Source organism: Spea bombifrons, chromosome 4 (assembly GCF_027358695.1).
Source record: "Spea bombifrons isolate aSpeBom1 chromosome 4, aSpeBom1.2.pri, whole genome shotgun sequence".
NCBI lineage: Eukaryota > Metazoa > Chordata > Amphibia > Anura > Pelobatidae > Spea > Spea bombifrons.
In genome coordinates, this window is record NC_071090.1 from 54,209,337 (window position 1) to 54,232,992 (window position 23,656).

Here is a 23,656-nt window from a genome sequence, read left to right on the forward strand (position 1 = left end):
GTAAATACCTCTATTGGCCGCCTGCTACATTAGGGTCATATATGTGACATGAATTGAAAAAACTAAGTGGGAGACAAAATGTTGGCCAATTTTTATATCAAGATACAAATTCATTATCTCTTTATCATTGGCGTAGCCTTCACAATTACAAACATCAGATCATAAAGCAGCTCTGTTAATATAAAATCAAAGAACAAAATGTTTATACCGTTTATTAATAATAGGATGTAGAATTATTTACAGTGTCAGATTTATGAACCAGAGATAAGTTACAGATAATTAGTGCAGCCTATCTATCGATTTCAAGATAAGAGCCCATAGAATATATGTGGAGTAAGTAAGTAACTTTCATCCCTGATATTAACTTCCTGTTCTCCATAACAGTAAATTAAATGCTTAACATTTTTACAGGGCAACCAATTCCCTTTTATTGACGTTTTTGGAAATGTGGGTTAAGTCAAATTCACGCCAGAATCTAACGTCAACATTATGGCAAATAAGACTCACATCTGCCATACTTAATTTATGTGCTGGAAGGAGAGGCCATTGTGTTTCACAATAGGGTGCTGTCCGTGGTGCTAGAAAGGATGGTCTCGCAATATGTTATACTGTAGTCTATGTGCATACTGGCTTCAAGGCAAACAACAACTCCATCAATTATTTATTCATTATTATTGAAGTTTACTGAGGCATAGAGATCTTTATTACTAATGTCATGCTGATTAAAAAAAATAAGCTTGACTTTGAAATAATGTAATGAAAATATCGACAAATAATGTATAACAATACACTCTGTGTTATATGTTGTTGTTCTGTAAGAGCTTCACTTAACGTCTTACGTCTCCATGAAAAATACACACTGTATCAGAGAGACTGAGAAAATATACTTTCAGTCTTGGCCAATTTGGAGTTAAAAACCTTTTCACAGGTAGTACATTCATTACTCTAGCTTACTTTGTTTGATTTATGAAGTTACAGTTCAGAATTGTGTGAATAGTGTGTTCCAGTGTTCATCATGTGATGTTTCTGTTTTGGATACATTAACCATGCCACCGAAAACGGCCTTCATCTACGATCCTCCTGCCTTTGTTTATGACTGCTCACTGTTGGCATGCAATAAGGCTTTTTCATGGGTGTGCCATGGATAACACGTTATATTATGTGTGATACATGCCATCTTTATCTCTTTCTATGCTTCCTTAAGCAATGATCTCACATACAGTATATGAATGCACTTCCCAGTACAATTTTCATAGTTTACAAAAGTATTGTAATGTACCTTGGGTTGTGAAATGCCAAGTAAAAGTTTTTGGAGCAATTAAACACTTACATTAACCACGTTGTTTTTCATTGGGCATGTGATTTTGAAGTCAATCACATCACTAATAAAACTTTATAAGATATCAAATGTAAGTTAACTTCCAAGCTGTGCAGCACAAGTACATTTTTCTGCCCTCCTGAACGGAAGCCCTCTAGTTCTTGCGGATCCTTAACTGCCATGGACATGATCTAGCGTGATAATATGAAAACATTATAGGGTTTTTTCACTAAACTGAGTGTTTGCAGTTGACGTGATTACAAGTAGTGAGACTTTAAAGGCAAATATATTTCATTACTAGTAACCTGAGGTAGTGGCTCCTAACCCGTGTGCTTTTCCTGCTTTTGTAGGGTCTGGCTCTGGCCCACTTTGTCTGGATTGCTCCACTGCAAGTTCTGCTGTTGATGGGTCTGCTTTGGGATCTGCTGCAAGCTTCAGCATTCTCTGGTCTTGGATTTCTTGTTATAATTGCCCTATTTCAAGCATGGCTAGGACGCAGGATGATGAATTATCGGTAAAACGATGGCTCCTTCCTTCCAGTTTAATGGGAAACCAAAATTATTGTTATACTTTTATTATGTGAAATTGACCATTATCCCTCACGCATTAACACAAAAATGGAAATTGTGGTTTTGGTGGCACAGAAGAACGCAATATGTCCAAATGAAATTTATGATACCTGTTAGCAGACTGATTTTCACAGAGGTACCTTCATTATAGCCGAAGCAGTTATTTCAAATCTAACGTCATTCTACGTCTTGCTGTATGAATGCTGGTGCAATAAAATCACACAGCGTTCTGGACATCGTAAGCATAACAATATAAATTTGTCAGGCTGGAAATTGCTTTTGATTGTGTCATATAACATAATCTTCAAAAGGAAGTATAGCTTTATAGATCTCATTCATACCCGTTGTTGCTCGTAATTTATTACATTCATATTGAATTTATTGTTTATTGTGCGTGATCCTGCAATCCTGGCTTTCCAACCTCCCTTTTCTTTTTGTTCTATCACGTGTTGCACAACTAGGGTGGTGATTACACCGTGGCACCTTTTGTTTGAACAACACCAAGATATTACTAACCCTTTCTAATACAGTTCTGAAAATCAATAACTCCATATTAACATAATTATAATTATGTTTATAAGGAAACACAATACAACGGATGTGTGTTTTAATCACAACAACCTATGTCAGCACCTTTTACTTCATGCAATGTAATCTGCAACATTTCAACAGTGCAGGAAATATGCTACCAGGGACCAAGAGAGGGCTAACATCATATGGCCTGGGGAAACCAAGCCAGTAACGCCATTAAGCGAAGAGATCAAAACATATTTAGGGAAGCACAAATTCAGTGTCCAGTGCTTTCCCACATAAATTCACCAACAGGGGGCTGCATAGAATAGGGGCCCATTATAGAACCACTGAAAGGACCCAGACATAAACATTGCATACCATTTTAATGCCGCTATGTCCTTGTATATATTTCATTTTCTTGTGAGTAACAACTTATCTCTAGTTGAAGAGAGATGTGCTAATAAGATGCTCATTCAAGAAAAGGTCAGTGTGAAAAACAAAAAAAGAGAAAAATATTGCATATAGTATGTTATATAGAAGAAACTATATGACCTAGCTGCAACCAGCCAATATTATTCAGAAAAGTTATTTGTGCACAGGCTTATATGAACTTCCTCTTGACTCGGTGCCCGTTTATGTTTTACAGAGACAAGAGGGCAGGGAAGATCAACGAGAGGCTTGTGATCACATCTGAAATTATTGACAACATCCAGTCAGTAAAGGCTTATTGCTGGGAGGATGCCATGGAGAAAATCATTGAAACCATACGGGAGTAAGTCATTTTCAAACTAAAAGAAGTTGTTTTACAGTAATGAAACTTGTTCATCAACTTCATATCACTGGGTAATGTGGGCTCAAAAGAAACTGGAGGTAGGTCAACCAACTGGAGTAATTGGTTTAAATATAAACATCTTGTTAGTGAGTCTAATGAACAATAACTAATGTTTATATCACTATTACAAAATTTGGTAAATCAGCCAAAAAAGAGGACGGACCCCAACAATACAAGCAATAATGAAACCGAGAACTTATAAGTTTTGTTTTTATTTCTTTGTTTTTTTCACTCTGTCAAGTTTTCTCACATTCACACTCTCTCTCACATGCTCTCTCTCTTAATGTCTCCGCAACCATTTCCATGTCCCATCTCCTTTTCCGCAGCTCCGCTTCTTGTCATGCCTCTCCTTGTTCTTCGGTCTTCTTTCCTCTTACTTCTTTCTTGGTCCACTTCTCCCTGCTATCCACTCTGTTAACCTGGCCTCCCGGAGCGCTTCTGCAAAAGGGCCGAACCTTCGTGCACACCCTTTCCACCGATTGGATGAACGGGGGAGAGGCTGTCCCCATGGGGTGTGCTGCAGCTCCACCCTCTTCTGGAAGTACTGCAGAGGAAAGAATAATCCAGAGGCGTTAGCGTGTGCAATATTCTGGACTCAAGGAGTACTTCCGCGTACTTGAGGGAGAGGGTGTGCGTGGAAACACCACCCTTTTGAGGAAGCACTCCATAAGGCCTGGTCAACAAAGTGGATGCAGACGTTCAAAAAGGGGCAAGAGAAGAAACGGAGCTGCGGAAAAGGAGACTGGGACACAAAAATGGTTGCCGGAGAAGGTAGGGAAACATGTAGGGGGCATGTATCAGGAATATTCTTGCATGCATCAAGAATATGGGAGAAACAACCACATTTCTGGGACACTTGGGGCCTCTGAGACAACACAGGAGAGGAAAAAATGCACTGGTCGCCATGATAAATAACTAAATCCCAGGCTGCAATTTTTTCCCCAACTTCAATTTTTTACAGTATGTTACTGTAGCAAAGAAAGTTATTAGTAAAAGTGTTACTGTACTTTTTAAATATATTTCAGAACTTGATGGACGCATGTCTTTTTTCAGCCTATATAACTATGTAACTATGTAACTCCTTGGGTAGAATTACAAATATATTCCTCACTCACTGTCCTTTAAAGTGTTAATCACAAAATAAGGAGACAAAAACCAAGTATTTAATTTATGAAGTAAAAAATTAAATGTGTGTGGGTGTCCATAAACAAATAGTATGATGACATGCCATTTGTAATTCTTTCACGGAATTTATAAGACTTGTAGATATACATTGTCTGCCATGAAATATGCATGCTTATAACAATATGAACTCTGGAGACAGACCTATTCCCATAGGCCTCACAATATAGTTTGATTTACTAAAATATTAACTCTCTTAACTGATATAGAGGACAGTTGTTTTATATAGCTTTTGTAAAGTATCCAACAGTAAACATAAACAGATTTTAAACAGGAATTCTGCCCCAAGAAAATTTTACAAGATCTGGACAGGCATAGACCTTTTATATGCATCAATAACATAAATAGCTTGCAGAATTTTCCTTATGGGACACGATCAGGACTACCCCCTGGCGTGGGTGGGCTGACTTGCGGGGCTCAACCCCTATTTAAGGAGTAGGGTGTTGAGCTGGAGAATCCTGAAATTTCACGTGAAACCCAGAGAGTTCCCAGGTAGGGATCCAAAACATTAAAATATAGGTAGTCATAGGTTGTCTCCATTCTCCAACTTGATCAGCAGCATTAGAGGCCATACTACATACTATGAGGTTGCTTACGACGGGCGCAATGTCAATATATTATGTTAAAATGAACAAACTATAATAACACATATGAACCATCTTATCAAACTAGCTAATCTGCTAACCGATGTGATCCTGATGACATACTGGAGTCTCTCAGTACTAACAAAGGTGTAGCTCAGGCATAACATCCCCTGCACGGTGGTTACTCTGCTTGTCACTCACTGGACACCCAGTCCGCGTGATTCCTGCACTTAGCTACTTGTGCCAGTGCCACTCGATTGCCCGTGCGCCAAGCAGACCTGTTCATGCTAACTGCTGGTCTGTTTAACATAATACCCAGGCAAGGTCTAACTACCTTGACACATTACATGTACCTGGGAATTAAGATGCAGGTTACTGGCCTGTTCTAAAATCTCCAGCCTATGTAAATGCTCCCCGTACTGCCAATCCTACTGTGCACCGATACGGACTATTCAATTCTCTACAATAACATATTATCAGCACAACAGAGCTGGGAATACCCGCTACACAGATAACTATATTTGAAATGAAACTTTGTTTCAAGAACACGATGCTCAATACATTGGAATTCAAATATTATACTTACAATTGCAATCATATTAAAAAAATCTAATATGAAATTAGGAAAGTAAACCAATATTTTTAAAAATGTATTTTAAATGTTACTAGTAGTGAGAGTTCCAATTGAAATATTTGTTTTATATATTCCTTGAGTCACTGAAAGTTACTCTTTGTTGTGATGTTACATACAGTTTTACTGTATGTAAAAACCTGTGGAAAGTAAACATATCAGGGCTTACAAGTTGTTATTTTTTTTAAGTTGTAGGAACATAAATTGCGACATAGTGTTGATCCAGTTTATCCTCATATTTGTCTGAGTGCAATCAGAGGAGTGTCAGTGCGAGAGATGAAAAGTAATGTAAATGATTCACAGATATCATGCCACTATCTATATTAAGACCTTGGTGGCCATCACAGCTATCGGCTAAATTCATTAAACTACCTATAGATTCTGTGGTATAACGAATAGGTTAATTGTTTTAGAGATATCCAGTTTCTATTTATAATAAATTTAGGAATTTTTAGATTTGCAAAAAATGCTGTGCTTGAGGGCTCCAATTTGTTTGGATTTCCCGTTTAAAAATGAACCTCATAGAGGCTGAGATCAGTGACAGACTGTGGCAGAGTCTGTCCTTCCGAAAGGCATCTGAAACCACAATGAGTAACTTAATAATAGTGGAGAGATAATTTAATTTAATTTAATAATTTTAGTCATGCAAATTCTGAAAACAGAAGGTTACTATATCTTTTCTTGTTGTACTGTATAGGCCTAAAGTGGAATTTCAATATGCACACATTGCCTATTTTATTCTCTTAACTCCATTGTGTAGATTTATTTATAAACTGTAAGATTTTGGAAAAAAGTGACAGATCTGCTTAAGCCATTTGGGAACAATCTATTCAACTGATCTGTCTGTATATTTGTGATCAGCCCAAAAGACAAATAAGTATAAATCATAATTCACTTAAAGTAATATAAAAGGATATGGAAGTGATTATCATTTTTTTTTATTCTCAAACGACATGTTTATTTGTGCTAGTACTGTCTTTTAGTAAAATCGCATAATAGCTATTGCTTATTTACCTCTGATGAAAAGCCCCAAAGCAAATTTGCTTGAGAAACCAAAATCATTTTAATTGCTGACGTGTGAAATGTTAATATTTATATTTCTGTGTTGTAGTTGTCTTGAAGAAACTGTCCCGCCTGCATTTCACATTATGAAATTAGAGAGTAAAAAAAAAAGGGTTGTTTGTGCAAATATACCAGAGACTTAGTATCTCTTCTACTGCAATTTACAAGTAACACTATGTACTGGCAGCTGGTATTCTGCGATTATAAGGACATGGAGCCGAAGCATGAGACAAATGCGAGATAAATACCCGCCATAATGCTTAGGTCTTTTCAACAGAACCATCACGTTTGAACAGACCTTTTACTATATTGTACACTGAGGGCTTTCCAAGTATTTGTAATCATAAAAGGACATGTTAGTTATTCATTTCAGAGAATATAAGTATTTAGTAGGAGATCATCAGTAAAAAGCCTGATCCTAAGCCTGTTTGGGGAAGGGCTGCTACCACTGATACGTGGTTGCAAGATATAGATCAAAGGACAATAACCATCTACAAATTTCTCAATATAGAGGAATGATCCTGAAATCCAGAAAAATAGGAAGTAATTATCACTTTGTAAGCTTTGTCAGCTTTGTAATATTTGAATTTGGTTCTACAATTCAGAATATCCCTGTTTATTTTGATACAGGACAGAACTAAAGCTGACCCGAAAAGCCGCTTATGTGAGATACTTCAACAGCTCAGCCTTCTTCTTCTCGGGCTTCTTTGTGGTGTTCCTCTCTATTTTACCACATTTGCTAACAAATGGAATTTCTATTCGAAAAATCTTTACCACCATTTCTTTCTCCATTGTGCTTCGGATGTCAGTAACAAGACAGTTCCCATGGGCAGTGCAGACGTGGTATGACTCGCTCGGAGTGATCAATAAAATACAGGTATGTCCTTACTCTACTGGTGCCAGTAGCAATAGTTATTTATCATGAGTTGGTTGAAGATCTTTGAGCAAATTGACATTGTATTGTTTGGGAAAACTACAAGAAAGTGAAAGTGAGTATGTGGTGTGTTACCCCTAGGTCTGACCTAAGCCATGACCTACCCACAGCAGGGTAACTGCTTCTTGGCATGATCCGTTCTCCTGTCTGAGGACATCATGTCCCATGATTGGTATTTAGAAACAGAAGCAGTGCAGGCACAGACCTCCACATAAGTGAATGGATAGGGCTGAATCTAAGTCTTTACTCCATGAGAAAATATTAGGACTGGTACTTATTAATGTACAATATATTTTAGTACATATAATTAATAATTCTTGTAATACTTTTTATACATCCTCTGTACATTAGCCTGGCTTTGGTGTCCACCATCGAACAGTGAATGACAGAGGAAATTAAATTACATTTACTTATTTGGCTAATGTCATGTTGTTTATTCAACAGGATTTCTTACAAAAAGAAGAGTATAAATCACTGGAATACAATCTGACAACCACAGAAGTTGCAATGGAAAATGTGTCAGCTTCTTGGGATGAGGCAAGTGTGGTAACAATAACCTTTATTTAGAACCGTTATTTGTTTATTTATGCACAAAGGAGTAGAGGAGCAGTGATTTTATTTTTATATTAATTTTATTTTTTTTTACAGGGAATTGGCGGGTTCTTTGAAAAGGCAAAACTTGAAGCAAATGGAGACAGTGCTTCTAACGAAGATCCAAATCTATTCTTCAGCAATTTTTCTCTGCATATCACTCCTGTACTTTCAGACATCAATTTTAGGATAGAAAAAGGGGAACTTTTGGCAATTGCTGGGTCTACTGGAGCTGGGAAGGTAAAGTTATGAACTGGATGAACGAAAATAAACTTTCGCTCAAATTCAATCAAAACCGCATAGTATTAACTTATATCATTTCTTCTAGGTCACTTGGTAGTGGAAACAAAAAAAATCAAGAATAAGAATAAAGCTGAATGTATTTTAGCCGGTTACTAGTGGAACCCTAGGTTTCCATTACAGTAGCACACCCCTTATTTTATTACACAAAGCAAACTTTTTTTTTGCATTGCAGTAGGAGTGTGAGCATTTCTCATACCTCCTCAAATTTCATATATTCTGATGAAATGTTACTTCTCCATACGACATGAAGCCATTAGAGAATAACGTTTCAGAATAACCTTGCAAGTCCTCTCCCCTTTTTTGCATGAAAGGAAACAAAATTCCACACGGGTGTCTCAATTATTTTGTAGCTGGGTGCAAAGTGTTCTTTTAGCAGTGAGTGACGTAGATGGATTACTTCAGCTGATCTACTCAAAGATTGATGTTCCTCACATGTCCTCCTGTTGTGTACCACTGACCCTAACTGGAAACTGATAAGACATATAGAATTGCTTCACACATTAGACATATTTTGAAGTTCTCAGCTTTGATGACATCAGCAGGCTACTAATTAACTAGGCAATTACAGTAGATATAAATTGTAGTCTCTTGTCTAGGAGTTGTGCTTGGTTTTGCTATCTGATTATATAATATATTACTAAGGAATAGAATATTACAAGGTGACTGAAGCACTAAAATGCATAGTCGAAAAGACAAATGCTGAACAGAGAATTTCTCATGCAGTTATAGACGTACATGTCATTTACAAGGTCATGTGTCTAATGCTTCAAGAGGCATGTCTGGGATCACTCCACAATGTATACAACCTTTGTACGTCGTTATTGCGCTACACAAATAAAGGTGCTGTTCCATCAACGCTGCTCAATTTGTAACTACATTTAGAAATATAATTTCCAGCACTATTAATCAACCAAACCTCTCCTAGAAATAGTTACAGAATCCTAAAACATTTTGCTGTATTTATATTCTTTTTTTGTTTGGAGCACCATATTGTCATGTGACACAAAACATGGCACTGATAGGTTATAGCCATAGAAAGAAATATTTGCTTATCATAGTACAGAGCGCAATACATGTTTTGTCAAAGAGGAACAACACCTTGAAAAAAAGGGTTTCAGATCTGGATCAGTTTTAAATAGGATTACTGGTTGAAACCTACATCTGTGTTCATAGAGTAATAGGCAAAATAACAACTGTTTACTGCGTAATACTTTTCTTATAGGAAAGAATAAGATAATTCTATATGCATAGCTTTTATAGAGTTCAGAAAAAGGATTACGTTTAGATATTGATCGTCTAGTACTTGAGATAGTAGGTCTGTTGCATACTGAAGTCATGGATAATTTGAATGAATTATAGTACATGCAATTCATGAACCTTCAAGTTTGTCAATATCATTTTATCATTACAGACATCACTTCTGATGATGATCATGGGAGAACTGGAGCCGTCGGCAGGAAAAATTAAGCACAGTGGCAGAATATCATTCTCTCCTCAAGTCTCGTGGATCATGCCTGGGACAATCAAAGAAAATATAGTGTTTGGTGTTTCCTATGACCAGTACAGATACCTGAGTGTCATTAAAGCCTGTCAGCTGGAAGAGGTGTGTACTTTTATCTCAGCTTCACTGTTCTTTTGCACAAAACTGCCTTTGGGGATTTTCTGGCAGGGAAGTAGTGTTTGGAGTGACAACCAATTGACACATGAGTGAGAGCTGTGAAGAAAGGGAGTTGGAAAGATTATCTGATTTCTGATATAATTATTTAACCTTTTAAGACCAGAGTGTATGTTTTGATTTTTGGGACATGCGTCTCCACTTGTTTTTACTCCCTGTAATTATGTGTGCCCTATAAATACTCAACATGCAATATATATATATTTACACACTGATGCGCACCATCACATACACATAAAATACATTTTATATAATATATATATCTCACATACACCCTGATTCATATATACTATTATATATTAATTATTAAGAAGCATTGGAAACCATGTAGATTTCAGATTTAGTGATATGCATACACTCATTACAGACATGAGTAGATATAGAATGTTAACCCCTCTAATATCAGGCATGAGTAGATTCAGAGAATGAATTCCTCTATTACCAGACATTACACAGCCACACAAACACAGTGACAAACACAGTCACACAAACAAACACAGTCACACAAACAAACACTGTGACAAACTGACAAACACAGTCACACACACAGAGTCAAACATATCTTGTGCTGGCTGCAGCTTACTCTGAGTTGGTGTGAAGGAGGAACTCAGCCTATCAGGAGAGGCTTCTGAACTCTCAGGCAATCAGGAGAGTTGAGAAGTCTCTCCTGATTGGCTGAGACCTCCTTCACTCAGACTCCTCATTCCGGGACAAGGCATTGTCCCAGATTGAGGCTGCCCGGGACCCGGGACTTAAAGTCTCATTGCGGGACTGTCCCAGGTAATCCGGGACATGTGGTCACCCTAGTGTGTAGTGTTCAGTATAGGAACACCAAGTGTAAATCCAGCCCTGGGATTATAGCTCTTACCTCATTTTTTACTGCTTCCCGAAAAATATCCACCTTTGGTCGCAGTGTTGTCCTCTCTAGTGGTTGTTTGCATTAAAATCAGTTAAGCTATACACATTAAAAATACTTTGCAGACAACAAGAGGATTCCAATCCTTAAGAAAAGTGACACTTGCATGAAACACTAAGATGCTCAATTCACTTATCACAGCCACACATAAAACTAACAAAATGGTATATGTATATGAGGTTTTTTGATATTTAAAACTGTGATGTCTGAGGACTCAGTACGACTTCTCAGAAATGTTTTTAGTGGACTGAATTGCATTATGCATCAACGGAAGTGCCAGTAATTAAATAATTGGATTAGATTCATAATACATTTTTTCCACAAACATTTATTACATAAGCAGAGAGACAGAGAGTGTGCGAATTCAAGACTAATCTAATACTATCACTGAAATTGAGGGGACAACTCTCTGTCCCTGACAGTCCCACTAAATAATAGTTCATATTACTGTACTCAGTCACAGCCATGAAAAATAAAGAGCTGGACTTATATTGGATTTATCATTGGACTGACATTTAGGTTTTAATTATTTTATTTATTTATTACATTTTCTTAGCTTCTGATATTTTTTTCAGGACCAGTAGAATGCCGGTAGTCATTGGTACGTAAATATATTTGCTTTTGCTTCAGCTGAGCTTTGCGTAAGGCAATAAACAATGAAGAATAAAGATAAGAATTCCCAGCATCACATTAGCATCCCAGACAGACATCTCTTGTGGACTTTGTCTGTCGCTGTGACTGATATACGGTCTTTTTAAATATATCACCTGAGAACATAGTATGGACCCATACCTATAACACAAGATAACACAAGAGATAGTTACATAAAGCTAATTGCTATCAATTAGCTATCCGTTCCTTTATTCTGTGTAATAAATCATAGATTTATAGTTTTTACTACGGTCAGAAGTTCCTCTTCAATTTCCATATTTATTTACATTTGCCAGATCAGGTGGATGTCACTTTGAGATACTTTGAGGTGATGAAGTATGGATGGCTGCTTTCTCTTTAAATGTCCGGTAATCTAAGGGTTAATACCGTTTTGAACATCATAAACCCCAGACCTCCTTCTCCTTAATATCTTCTTACTGCTGACAGTGAACAGATTATTAGTATGAGAGGTACACGTTTGTGTTGGGCGTTATTATTTCTGAAAAGTTCAAAATGTACTTGGGAGGAAACCTGGCATTAAAAGTACATTCTTCAAGTGGAATAACCATATTATGATCAGATAAAATAGTGTCAAGGACGTAATGTCTTAATGTACATAACACAAAGTTTTCCCAAAATCGTGCATAATCAGGTCAGCATAAAAACATAGCAGTGATTTCTGCAATGTAGCTAAATAAAGCTGTCCCTTTTACACACTTCTATGAGAATGTTTATTTCTAGAGTCGACGTGTCCACGTTGCTGACTTTGCAGTTTCTACTGCTTGAGATCTAGAGCGAGATCACCTTAATTAACTAATGCTATCCAGAATGTTGTAGATCTGTGAATGTCTAACAGAGATGATTCACTAAAGTGCAAACTCCTATGGAAACTCCTATTAAGCTGATTAATGAAACGCCTTCTCACAACTTAGTAAATTTCCCAAATAGCCTTTTTTTTGTAATAAATATGGGCTTTATGAAGGTTACAATGGCTTTTGCTTTCTAATTAGAAGATTGGTGAACATAGCCAAAAAAAGAAAACAGAATTGTATAATCCAGGTTCTAGCCCTTCTCAGTATTTACCTATGCTGTCCCAGTGTTAAGCTTTTTCTATGCTTGCAGGTGCTTTGGTACTATAGAATAGATAGAAATTATATTTACTTTTTTTATATGGCCCATGCAAAAAAAATACTAAAGACTCCATGTTCTCCAATACAGCTATATCCATTTTCCATATCTGTGTGTAATGGAAATAAAGCATATTTGCCAATAGATTCTAGGTGGAGTCCAGATCCCACTGAAATTTTATCATAGAAATGTTTTGATATTTGATTTGTGATTCATGTAGCACCTGGTTGGCACGATACTCATTTCAAATCTTCTTAGGGAAAGTGGTTCTATCTTGTCCTAAGAAATATGAAATGTAAAAGATCAATGATATTGACTAGTTAAGTTGAAAGTCCAGCTTTGATTGGTACATGACCAGAAGTCCAATCCTAAAAAGCCATGCCACTTTAAATGTTCTATAATCCAAAGGTCAAGGAGGTAACCAATTGTTCTGTGAGCAAACTTCTAAGTGCTTACACTCAAACCACTATCTGTTTAATTAAGCCATTTTATGTATAACCTTGTTTTATAGTGCTTACATTTACTGTGTAAATCAAATGATGGCATTAGCCAGCAGCAACCATATCTCCAAAAAACTCATGGTGAGATGTAGAGCAACTTATGCGTCCACAAAACTCACTTGGACTCCCATAAAAAGCACAACCATCAACAAACACATCATTAATCAATAACCTGAGATAAACAATTCCACCCACCAACATTTTTTGGGCTACTTCTACCTATCGGTAATTGATATGTGTCCTCCTACACACAGTCCCTTCCCACTTCAACTCATCAACAAGCATCAAAAGGGCTTGTAATGTTGCTGGGTACTCGTAGCGACAAATTATGGAGACTTTTCTGAACTTTTGCAGTTCTAAGAAATTGAATTAAGGAAGGAAGAACGATATTTTATATTTAGAGCATTCTATTGACCGATGTAAGGTTGTGTTTTAGGTGACACCAGCATCTATGCAATTTAGTAAGGTTTTTAGGAGAAGAATGTATTTTATTTACAAAATGTAATTTACGGATACATCTCTGGCTGTTTATACCCCAAGTGAACATTCTGAGCTCATAGGGAAGTGGGCAATCAGGGAAGGAAAGAGGAACAAAGAAATTTTGGGACTTAAAGAGGGACTGTCCCTGCTAAAGAATAACACTTAGGAGCAGGGCGTGTCAAGACCCTGCTCCCGCGACCAGGAGAATTCGGGTCTTGACCCGGAGAAGTGGTGCTTCACCCGGCATTCTCCGGGGCAAACCCGGAGAGTTCCCAGGTATGAATATAATATTGTGCCTTTTATATTATAGTGATTTCCTGGAAGTGACATTCATTTACAATCTAAACAAAAGAAATGAACTATCCCACTTTGTGTTTATTTACAAATTAAAATACATTGTCATACTACTTGCAACTAAACACTTGCTTTAGTTAACACCCCAACCAGGCACATATTTGATTCACAAAAGGTGTTGAGAAAAAAAAACCTTTGTTGTGAATGATATCAGAATATATGTACCAAGCCAAATGTGTATTACTTTTTATCAGATTGCAGATAATTGGTTTATGGAAATCCTTTGGCTCACTTCAAAGCCACGGCAGCGTATTTTTTTGATAGCTGCAGCATATTTTCTTTCAAAACCTGGCAGGTCTTCTGAGTCTTATTTCATTTCATTGTTAGGAGTCAAAGTCTTCTGTCTTTATTGGGCCGACATATAGTCACATTAGCTTTGAGGACCTCAGCTGTCTCTCTTTTATCTTCAGATAGAGAGCCCCGAGGTCCAGAAAGTTTTCCTGTGTTGACTACGACTTTTGTCCCTGTTTCTTACCAATCCCTGGACGTGACCCCTAAATACTTATTTAAGTGACTATAATGTGCTGCTGTTTCACAAGCTCCTTTACCAGTTGCACATTCCTACCAACACTTGCACTACTTATGCGAAGCCCCTGGGGGCTATATGCTTTTATAAATAAAAAGTGTGTAATTTTAGAATGTTCTAAATAGTAGACTCCAATAATAATCCTCTGACAGCCTGAGTTTGGTTTCCTGTGCATTGCTATCATTGCTACGTGGCCCCTCTTAACCCTGCCTCTTCCTTGGAATAAATGGAAGAATAATGCTGCTGTCTTTCTAAGTGGGGACAATTGCCCCATCCCCCATCATGCTTGAAAATTGGCAATATAAGCAGCTTTTCTGTCTTGTACAAACTCTGCTCTCTCCTCTTTTCTAACTTTTTTCTCTCCTATTAGTGATCTTGCATGAAAATAAGGCAGAAAAAAAGAGTAAATAGTTACAACCTCCAATTAATTTGGAAGTAAATCCCATCAAGACATATATCCTTGCTACTCAAAAGCACCAAAGAAGAGTTTCTATCTGATCTATCTCTTAATTTGATGTTCTATAGGGTTTTTTACTATGTATAGATAGATCTGTAGTTTTAACCTCTTCCTTGCCGCTTAGGTATTTTGCATTGTTCTACCTGCAGAAATCAGAACACTCTTAGGTAAAATTATTAAGAGTTACGTTTTCATTGAATATTAACAATTTCCTTTAAGTAACCCCACCTGCTCCCCAGAAAACCCCACCATCAGTACTTAACGCCTCCACTGTCTTACTCATAGCCTAGCAGTCAACTCTCTCTCTCTCAGTGCGCGCCAGAAATGACATCACTTTATGGCAGGTCACCACAATGTGCCATTCTTTAATTGTCTGGTGGTCCCATTGGTTGACAACGGAATTCTTTGTGGGGGACACCGGTGTCCATGTACGGGCAACTTTGCAGACTACTGCTCCGCACCCATTGAATTATGCATTATATAGGGCCATCTCAGCATTTTTTTGCTGGAGAAACCTGGCAGTGTTGGCCCTTCATTAAGATTTGTGAAGCGAGGAAGTTAAAACTGCAACTCTCCTGCAAACTATTGCTTTAGTGAATAAACCCCATTGTTGTGTTGGCCATTTCACTATTTGCTTTGACGCAAGTTGCATAATTAATGATGACATTTCCTAGCACGGATTATTGAAGAAAGTAGAAAACAGACGTTTTTCCCAGATTTGTAAATACAAAAAAAAACCTTGAAATAAATTCAAGATCATGGCGATTTCTGGCTGTTCTCACATAACTCAATGTATTTCGCAGTTACTTATCAGTAAACATTTTTACAGCATTCATATCATGTGGTCACATTAATCATTGTGGGTAAGTGTTAATGTGTCTGATTTTATTCTTTGGAATAGTGGTCATATGGGTGTTCAGGTATGCGAGGATAATAAATTATATCCAATGCCACCAGGTGCCTTCTTATCCGACAGGAAAACAAGCCAATCATCTGTTATCCCACGGTGGGTAAAGGTCAGGCTGACATTTCATTTCAGCGGAACAATAGTCAAAAGAATAAAAGTATTTTGCACCATTAAATGTACCACTTTTGGCAGCTTGGTTAGAAAACAGAAGCCAAGGTATGCCTTAACCTTCACATGCCATTGTGATAAATGAAGTAAAATGGCGTCAGAGGTTGAGTTTTGCATTTTACTGTGCATAGGATGTACTTTGCTATAGCAGTGAGCTTGCCTGACATCTCCATTACACATTGGAATGGATACATTTTGCTTAACAATACAAGTTTGAATAGTACATGGATGGCAATATTTGGAAAAATGTTGCCTTTGCACATAATTTTCTCCTTTTATGTTTCCGGCATGTTTTCCCACCTTAGTATAAAGGGATGTTGCTCAGGGGTGGTCAATTGCCCCCCTGGCTGGTCCTAATTGTCCGAACAGAGCCAGCCCGTTTGTGGGGGTCTGTGACCTCTAGATGGTAGGGCAGCAGCTCACACTATGTGGAAGCTGCCCTAAAGAACGGCTGCGTACGGGGCGAGTGTGTCTGTGTGTAAGTGTGTGTTACCTATTGCCTTAGTTAGTTAATTTCACTGATAGTAGGGATACACAAAACATGAGAAAAATGTCACTTTGTACTTCCCACAGAAATCTCCCAGGCACAACTTATCTTACTAAAGTTTGTGAATTAAGTGGAGAATAGGCACCGCCAACAATAAATTGATGGAACCGGAGATTCTAACCATCCACAGTAACATGAAGGACGGAAAAGATCGGCCAAATGTTTCTTTTCTGCCATTACTATCTATGTTCATGAGTGTGACTGGTCTTGTGCAATCTGATCCATTTTTATATGCCTATATGTTAAAGGGATATATATTAGCATATATTTGTATTTGTTCTATACAGTATTTGAAGAAAAACTGATTTAATTTTGTAAAATAAGTAAACTTCTTTCATCTTCAAAAATAGCCAAGGGTTCCTAATGTGCCTTTTCTATCACATATTGCATTATTGCTATTATAAAATATTTCATGATAAAGTTAATGAGGAAAATTAATATTAATTCTTAATAGTATCTTTCCGAGTTTCCTGTGCCAGGTTTTGCATGTAAAATTAGGAAATGATTAACTAACACCTAATAATTATCCTAGTAATTCTGATGAATCACTGTTCTCTTTCCTTTGATATTGGACTGGAGGTGGTTACCTCTTATATAAATTAATATTTCCCATGAAGCACAATGAAAATAATCTAAGAAATGCAGTTGCCTAAAATTCTAAGGTACACAAGGGGATCCGAGGGCACATTTGTCAAGCTCTATCTGACAAAGTACAAGGTGACTTAACAAAGAGATTTAAGAGGTGCTCCAGAATTTCACCTACTGCCGCCAAGTGCCCTTGCGCACCCCTGAGTCTGTCTAAGTCTAATTATTCCTCTATTACAGGGTCAAGTTCTCAAGTTCTGGGCACTCTCCATGCTCAATGCCACTTTCCAATAAGTTAGGTATTACTATTTTGCAAAGTGGATGGGACTGGGGCAATACAGAAGTGTAATGTTATGTAATACGTGTAATTTATGTTGGTTAGAAGCTTGTTACCCTTATCCAATGTTTGAGTAAAGCCCAATTACACAGGACCACAATGCAGCGGGTATTGTTTCAAAGTATATACAGATTAACAAGGCGGTGCAGATCAGTACTTTGGCATGGTCAACACATTTTATCAGAGACATGTAAAAACCTGTGTACAAGAGTGACTGGGTACCAAGCAGTACAAATTGGTGAGCAAGTGGCAATCACATTTGATTGGAATTTCAAGGGAATGCTAAACAATTTATAAATATTAAAGTACAGTTGTCCATGCATTGTCAACCCTTGGGAAGTCTGTAGCGGTCCTAAAAGGTAGTTGGTGAGAACAGATGAGAGCTGACCCCAGTGGTGTAGAGCTATAAAATATTATGTACAGTGCCTCCTTCTCTTTGTCCATCTTTGCTTGTTTTGTGAGCACCAGCTCAGAGTTAGGGATCATGCAAGAAGAATCTGGACTGTAATTTCCTCACCACCACCCAGTCCAGTAGCATCTTTTGCAAACCCAACTCATAGCGGTGCATGTGCCAGCTTAATTTCCCATTAGGATAGCATTATGCAGAAGGCGTCCATAAAAACACATTTCAGAATGTGATAGGGTGAATCCAGAGGAATACTAAATATACTTTACAGCTATACTTTGTCTGCAGAAAGCTTATGTCCACACCATCAATATTTCCGCAGGACATCGCAAAATTTTCCGAAAAGGATAATACAGTGCTTGGAGAAGGAGGCATCACACTGAGTGGAGGACAGAGGGCCAGGATATCTCTAGCAAGGTAAAACCCTTACCACTTACTTATTATAGATCATGAACACTGGGGGGTCATAATGATGTCTATATATTTAGCTATAACTATTTGACAGCTATGTAATGATAGGGAATTTCCATTATATTACACTTTACCGTTGTAAAAAATATCTCCAAAACAATTACACTAACTGCCAAAGAAAAATTAGTCGTTTTAATGAACAAAGTTAGTTAGGCGACGGTTTTTAACTGTTCCAGATGAGGTCGCGTTTGAATTTTGCTTGTTTTAAGACTCTCTTAAGTAACATTCTTTTTTTTTTTGCTTCTGTTTAGAGCAGTATATAAAGATGCTGACCTCTATCTCCTGGACTCCCCATTCAGTTACCTTGACTTGTTTACAGAAAAGGAAATATTTGAAAGGTACAGTATTCACATTTGTACATTATTATCCAGATTCGGAAGGTTGTCTTCAGTGCCCCGTGCAGCCCCGCCAACAAAGAATACATATTATCCTATTTAGCTTGAAGCGCTCTCTTTTGAAACCATTGGTATTGCTTTCTGCACATGCATGTGGGGGATATTTTTGGGAGGATAAAATGTTAATTAAAGTGGACGCTCAGCTCTTGTATGCATTTAAGTGCTTTAAGTGCTTTAAGTGTGCTTTAATAACAGTTATAAAATGTGGTTTGTTAACTACAACATGACACAGCAGGTGTTCCCATAAATCTAAATCTAAATCTATTACACCTATCATCCTCAGCTAGCTACCAAACCACATATTACTGAGCAGAAAAACAACAGAGACTTCTGCATCTACAGCTGTTATTGGACTGCAGACCGCATCATTGTAAGCTTTTGGTCTACTGGTCAGAGCCTTGTGGGATTAAAGTTGTTGTCTTTCATACATTTTATTTACAGAGCAACATCAGGTTCTGCAGTACTATTACAATGAGACAGAATACAAAATTATCATTAACATTAAAATTGACAATAACATGAACAAGCCCAGGGGCGTATCTACAAACCACGGGGCCCTGGTGTGAAAATTGCCTTGTGGTTTCAAAAGAAGGTCTGTGCCATCATTGTCCGCAAACATTTTGTCTGTGCCTTCTTTAACCTTTGCCCCCCCTTTCAACATACAACAAATGTAAACACACTTACACAAATTACACACACTTACCCATATTCACTAACACACACACTCTATTTTACCCCACTTACACATGCTCACAAACACATACATGCCCACACACACACAATTACACATCCCTGCTCACACCCACACATAAGTGCACATCCATGCTCACACATACAATTACACATGTGTGCTCACACACACACAAGTACACATGCATGCTCACACACACAAGTACACATGCATGCTCACACACACACATACACACTCCCATGCTCACACACACACATCTATGTACACATCTATGCTCATATTTAAACATACATACATACATGTATACAAACACAAATACATACATCTCACCTCCTGAAAGCGCCCCCCCCCTTACCGTCTCACGCTCCTGCAGCTTCCTCACCAGCTGCTCACACTGTGCAAGCAGCTTCGGATTCACTGCAGGGTCTCATGACGTCACGTGAGCCCCAATATGCTCCCGTCTCCCCGCGCTGGTTCAAAATAGTTTAGAAACGACCCTTTGGACCTGGAGTGGAGGGGTCCAGATCAGAAGGGCCCTTTCTAAACAATTTTTAACCGGCACGGGGAGACAGGAAGAGGGGACTTCTTGAGACCCATGTAGGGGTCCTAGCAGTTTAAGGTTAATCATAGTTGTGGGGGGTGTTTTGAGCAGTGGTTAGACATCAAAAATTGTAATTTTCACGTAATAATATTAAAGCAGTATACAAGAAAAAGTGTAGTTTCTGCTTTCATGGTTTTAAAGCATAATCAGATTAAAGGATTAATCTAAATAAGTGCTGACATAAACCCACTATTATTAATAGTATGTAAACGAAGAAATCTAATTTAAGAGCTCGTAACATTAAATTTACCTTCTTTGATCTCATTTCTCCACACAGAGTTAATCCCACATTTTATAAAGCATTAACACTTCTTCTCCAGGGTGCAGAAGTTCAGGCTTTTATACAGGAACAGACTGGTAATTAAAACTGGACTTGGTACTTTAAGACGAGCGGCCTATAAATCATATGTGTGTAGTCGCCTGCTAGATACATGCAGCCACATGTACACTCTTACACTTTGCCAGCGTGCATGAGAAGCAATAAAGGAACATGACGAGTGCCAGTGGGCAATGGCTTGCCAGGCTTGGCCATAGGCATATGGGCTTTAGTCCACCCCAGCATTAGAGATGTCATGCATTTGTGAACATGTCTGTTTTAAGCCACTTTACTAATAGTTTTGGAGGGTTCCTTCACACTAACAGTCTACGTTTTGATTTACCGTATTTATTCTTCTTAAAACTAGACAAATTATATTTGTAGCCTATTTTGCATAATCCAAAAGAGCTAATTAATGTTTCTGGTCTTTGGTGCAAAAATCACATTGAATAAACTAAAATGTCTAAAATATATTTAAATGAGCTACAGCTAATAAGAACTTGAAGGGAGTTTAGTTTCTTATCTAATCTTTGGCCAAATTCCTATGTGTATGGAAAGCAAATATTCACTTCATATTTGTAATTAAGGTAAGTGCAATAGTAAGAAACTGCCTTCTTTTTATGGAATGTTTAAGACAAAGGTAGCATCTGAACTAGAGTAGCACGTATTTAACGAATATATGAACTTTTACTAAAAAGAGGTGCTATGCATTTATATGAATGTCACTTTCTATTTATAAAAATACGTTTTGTGGGTCAGGAGTGCTACACTATGGAAAATAATTTTTAGTTATGTAAACCAATTAAAAATAAAAGGAATGAAGTATTGGGGTAACATATGAGACATTATGAGCACAAAGTTACTTAATATATCACAAATTAGGTGGTTCTGTTAATAATTTATGAGTTTATTATTATTTTTTTCTGTTTCTTTTTTTATTCCAGCTGTGTTTGCAAGCTAATGGCCAACAAAACTAGAATTCTGGTCACTTCCAAATTAGAGCAGCTTAAGAAAGCTGACAAAATCCTACTATTACATGAAGGAAGTTGTTACTTTTATGGGACATTTGCTGAACTTCAAGAACAACGACCAGACTTCAGCTCTCAGTTGATGGGCTTTGATGCTTTTGACCACTTCAGTGCAGAAAGAAGAAACTCAATATTGACAGAAACTCTTAGAAGGTTCTCTATTGACAGTGACCCAACAGCTGTCAAAAATGATGTTAAAAACAAGTCATTTAAGCAAACTGCAGAACTTATGGAAAAACGAAAAAACTCAATTATTAACGCTCGGAAATCAAGCAGGAAATTTTCTATCATGCAAAAAGCTCAGCAACAAATGAGCGGAATTGAAGAAGAATCCACTACAGAACCAGGAGAAAGAAAATTGTCCTTGGTGCCTGACTCCGAACAAGGAGAAGCAATTTTACCCAGGAGCAACATTCTTAACACAGGGCCCAATTTTCAAGGACGAAGAAGACAGTCTGTGTTGAACCTAATGACTGGAACATCTATATCCCAAGGTCCAAATGTTTACGCAAGAGGCGGTGCATCCATTCGGAAAATGTCGATGGCTCCCCAGTCCAAGCTGTCAACAGATATAGACATTTACAGCAGACGCTCTTCCCAAGATAGTGTTATTGAAATCAGTGAAGAAATTAATGAAGAAGATTTAAAGGTAAAACATTCTAGCTGTTTTGTGTATATTTCATTATTTTTCAAGGATAAATTAATGTCAAATCCCTATGTAGAATAATAAATTGAATTGCACAGATCTGCAGAATATGATGGTGCTATATACACCAACAATTAAAGAGAAAACATGAATAGCCTGAAGTATCTAGTAGATGTATACGTGTATGACCTAGATCAACAAATGAACACATGCAAATATTTAATATAGTTCTAAAACCTGTATTTCTGTTTAATGTTGCTGCTAATGCACAATTGTAAAGTAGTGATAACAATGACCTGATTATACTTGAATGTGTCCTCTGCAGGAGTGTTTCTTAGATGATACAGAGAGTAGTACGCCAACCACCACATGGAGCACGTATCTCAGATACATTGCAGCGCACAAGAATTTAATTTGCGTTCTCATCTTCTGTTTAGTGATTTTTTTAGTTGAGGTAAGTAAATACGGTGTGTATGTTTTTGTTCACTATAGGCTTTTAATTATCAGCACAGCCAAACAGCTAACACTAATAAAATTTATATCATGACATTTTGCTATTGCTTTGCAGGTGGCTGCTTCCCTGGTTGGGCTATGGCTTATTAGCGAGTAAGTACATTATTAACTATACATACTGCTGTCATAACAATTCAGCACTTCTTATTAGTTAATGACACTCTTTCTTCCACTGTGCTTAGAAATGCTCCTGAAGACAATAGGACAAGCAATGGGAATTCAACTGGCAAGGACCCTGTAATTATCACCACTACTAGTGCTTACTACATTTTCTACGTATACGTTGGGGTGGCGGACTCCCTGCTAGCACTGGGCATTTTCCGAGGCTTGCCTTTAGTGCACAGCCTTATTACTGTCTCCAAGGTGCTCCACAGGAAGATGCTACATGCTATATTACACGCTCCTATGTCCACCTTCAATACAATGAGGACAGGTGAGTTACTTCATCAGACTAGGAGTAATAATGTCTTAAGATTCCAAAGTGCCAATCAAGCTTGTGACTCCTTGGTTCTCTTTCTCTTTTGCTATCACACTGCAAGTCTACACCTAGTCACTGGACTAAGGTAACTGCAGAACTTTATTTCCTCCTTTAAAAAACAATATTTTGTTAGTTAACATAGATGGAATATTTGTCTGTAAAATTGTGTTGTGGATTTATATAAGTGGTTGTTTTTTTTGTGTTTGCTTTTTGGTTAATACCAACATTTAGACCAGTTGCAGAGTTAGAGGGCAGGGAGGGATATCACCAATCCAATAATTTCGAGCAACACCTAAATGGCCATTGGATAAGCATGAGGTTCTTAAATATCCCACTGCAATTAATTCCCTATCAATATCTA

At 37.5% G+C, this 23,656-nt stretch overlaps 1 protein-coding gene across 1 annotated transcript in view; it reads left to right on the forward strand.

Annotated features, from left to right (window-relative positions):
* The window catches only part of CFTR (CF transmembrane conductance regulator), a 55,246-nt gene that overhangs the window by 17,534 nt on the left and 14,056 nt on the right, over window positions 1-23,656 (forward strand). The window contains exons 6-17 of the mRNA XM_053464441.1: window positions 1,669-1,832; window positions 3,047-3,172; window positions 7,322-7,568; window positions 8,070-8,162; window positions 8,274-8,456; window positions 9,931-10,122; window positions 18,479-18,573; window positions 18,879-18,965; window positions 21,575-22,307; window positions 22,630-22,758; window positions 22,873-22,910; window positions 23,000-23,250. Coding sequence (XP_053320416.1) covers window positions 1,669-1,832; window positions 3,047-3,172; window positions 7,322-7,568; window positions 8,070-8,162; window positions 8,274-8,456; window positions 9,931-10,122; window positions 18,479-18,573; window positions 18,879-18,965; window positions 21,575-22,307; window positions 22,630-22,758; window positions 22,873-22,910; window positions 23,000-23,250 — 2,338 coding nt within the window. The remainder of the gene's footprint in view (window positions 1-1,668; window positions 1,833-3,046; window positions 3,173-7,321; window positions 7,569-8,069; window positions 8,163-8,273; window positions 8,457-9,930; window positions 10,123-18,478; window positions 18,574-18,878; window positions 18,966-21,574; window positions 22,308-22,629; window positions 22,759-22,872; window positions 22,911-22,999; window positions 23,251-23,656) is intronic.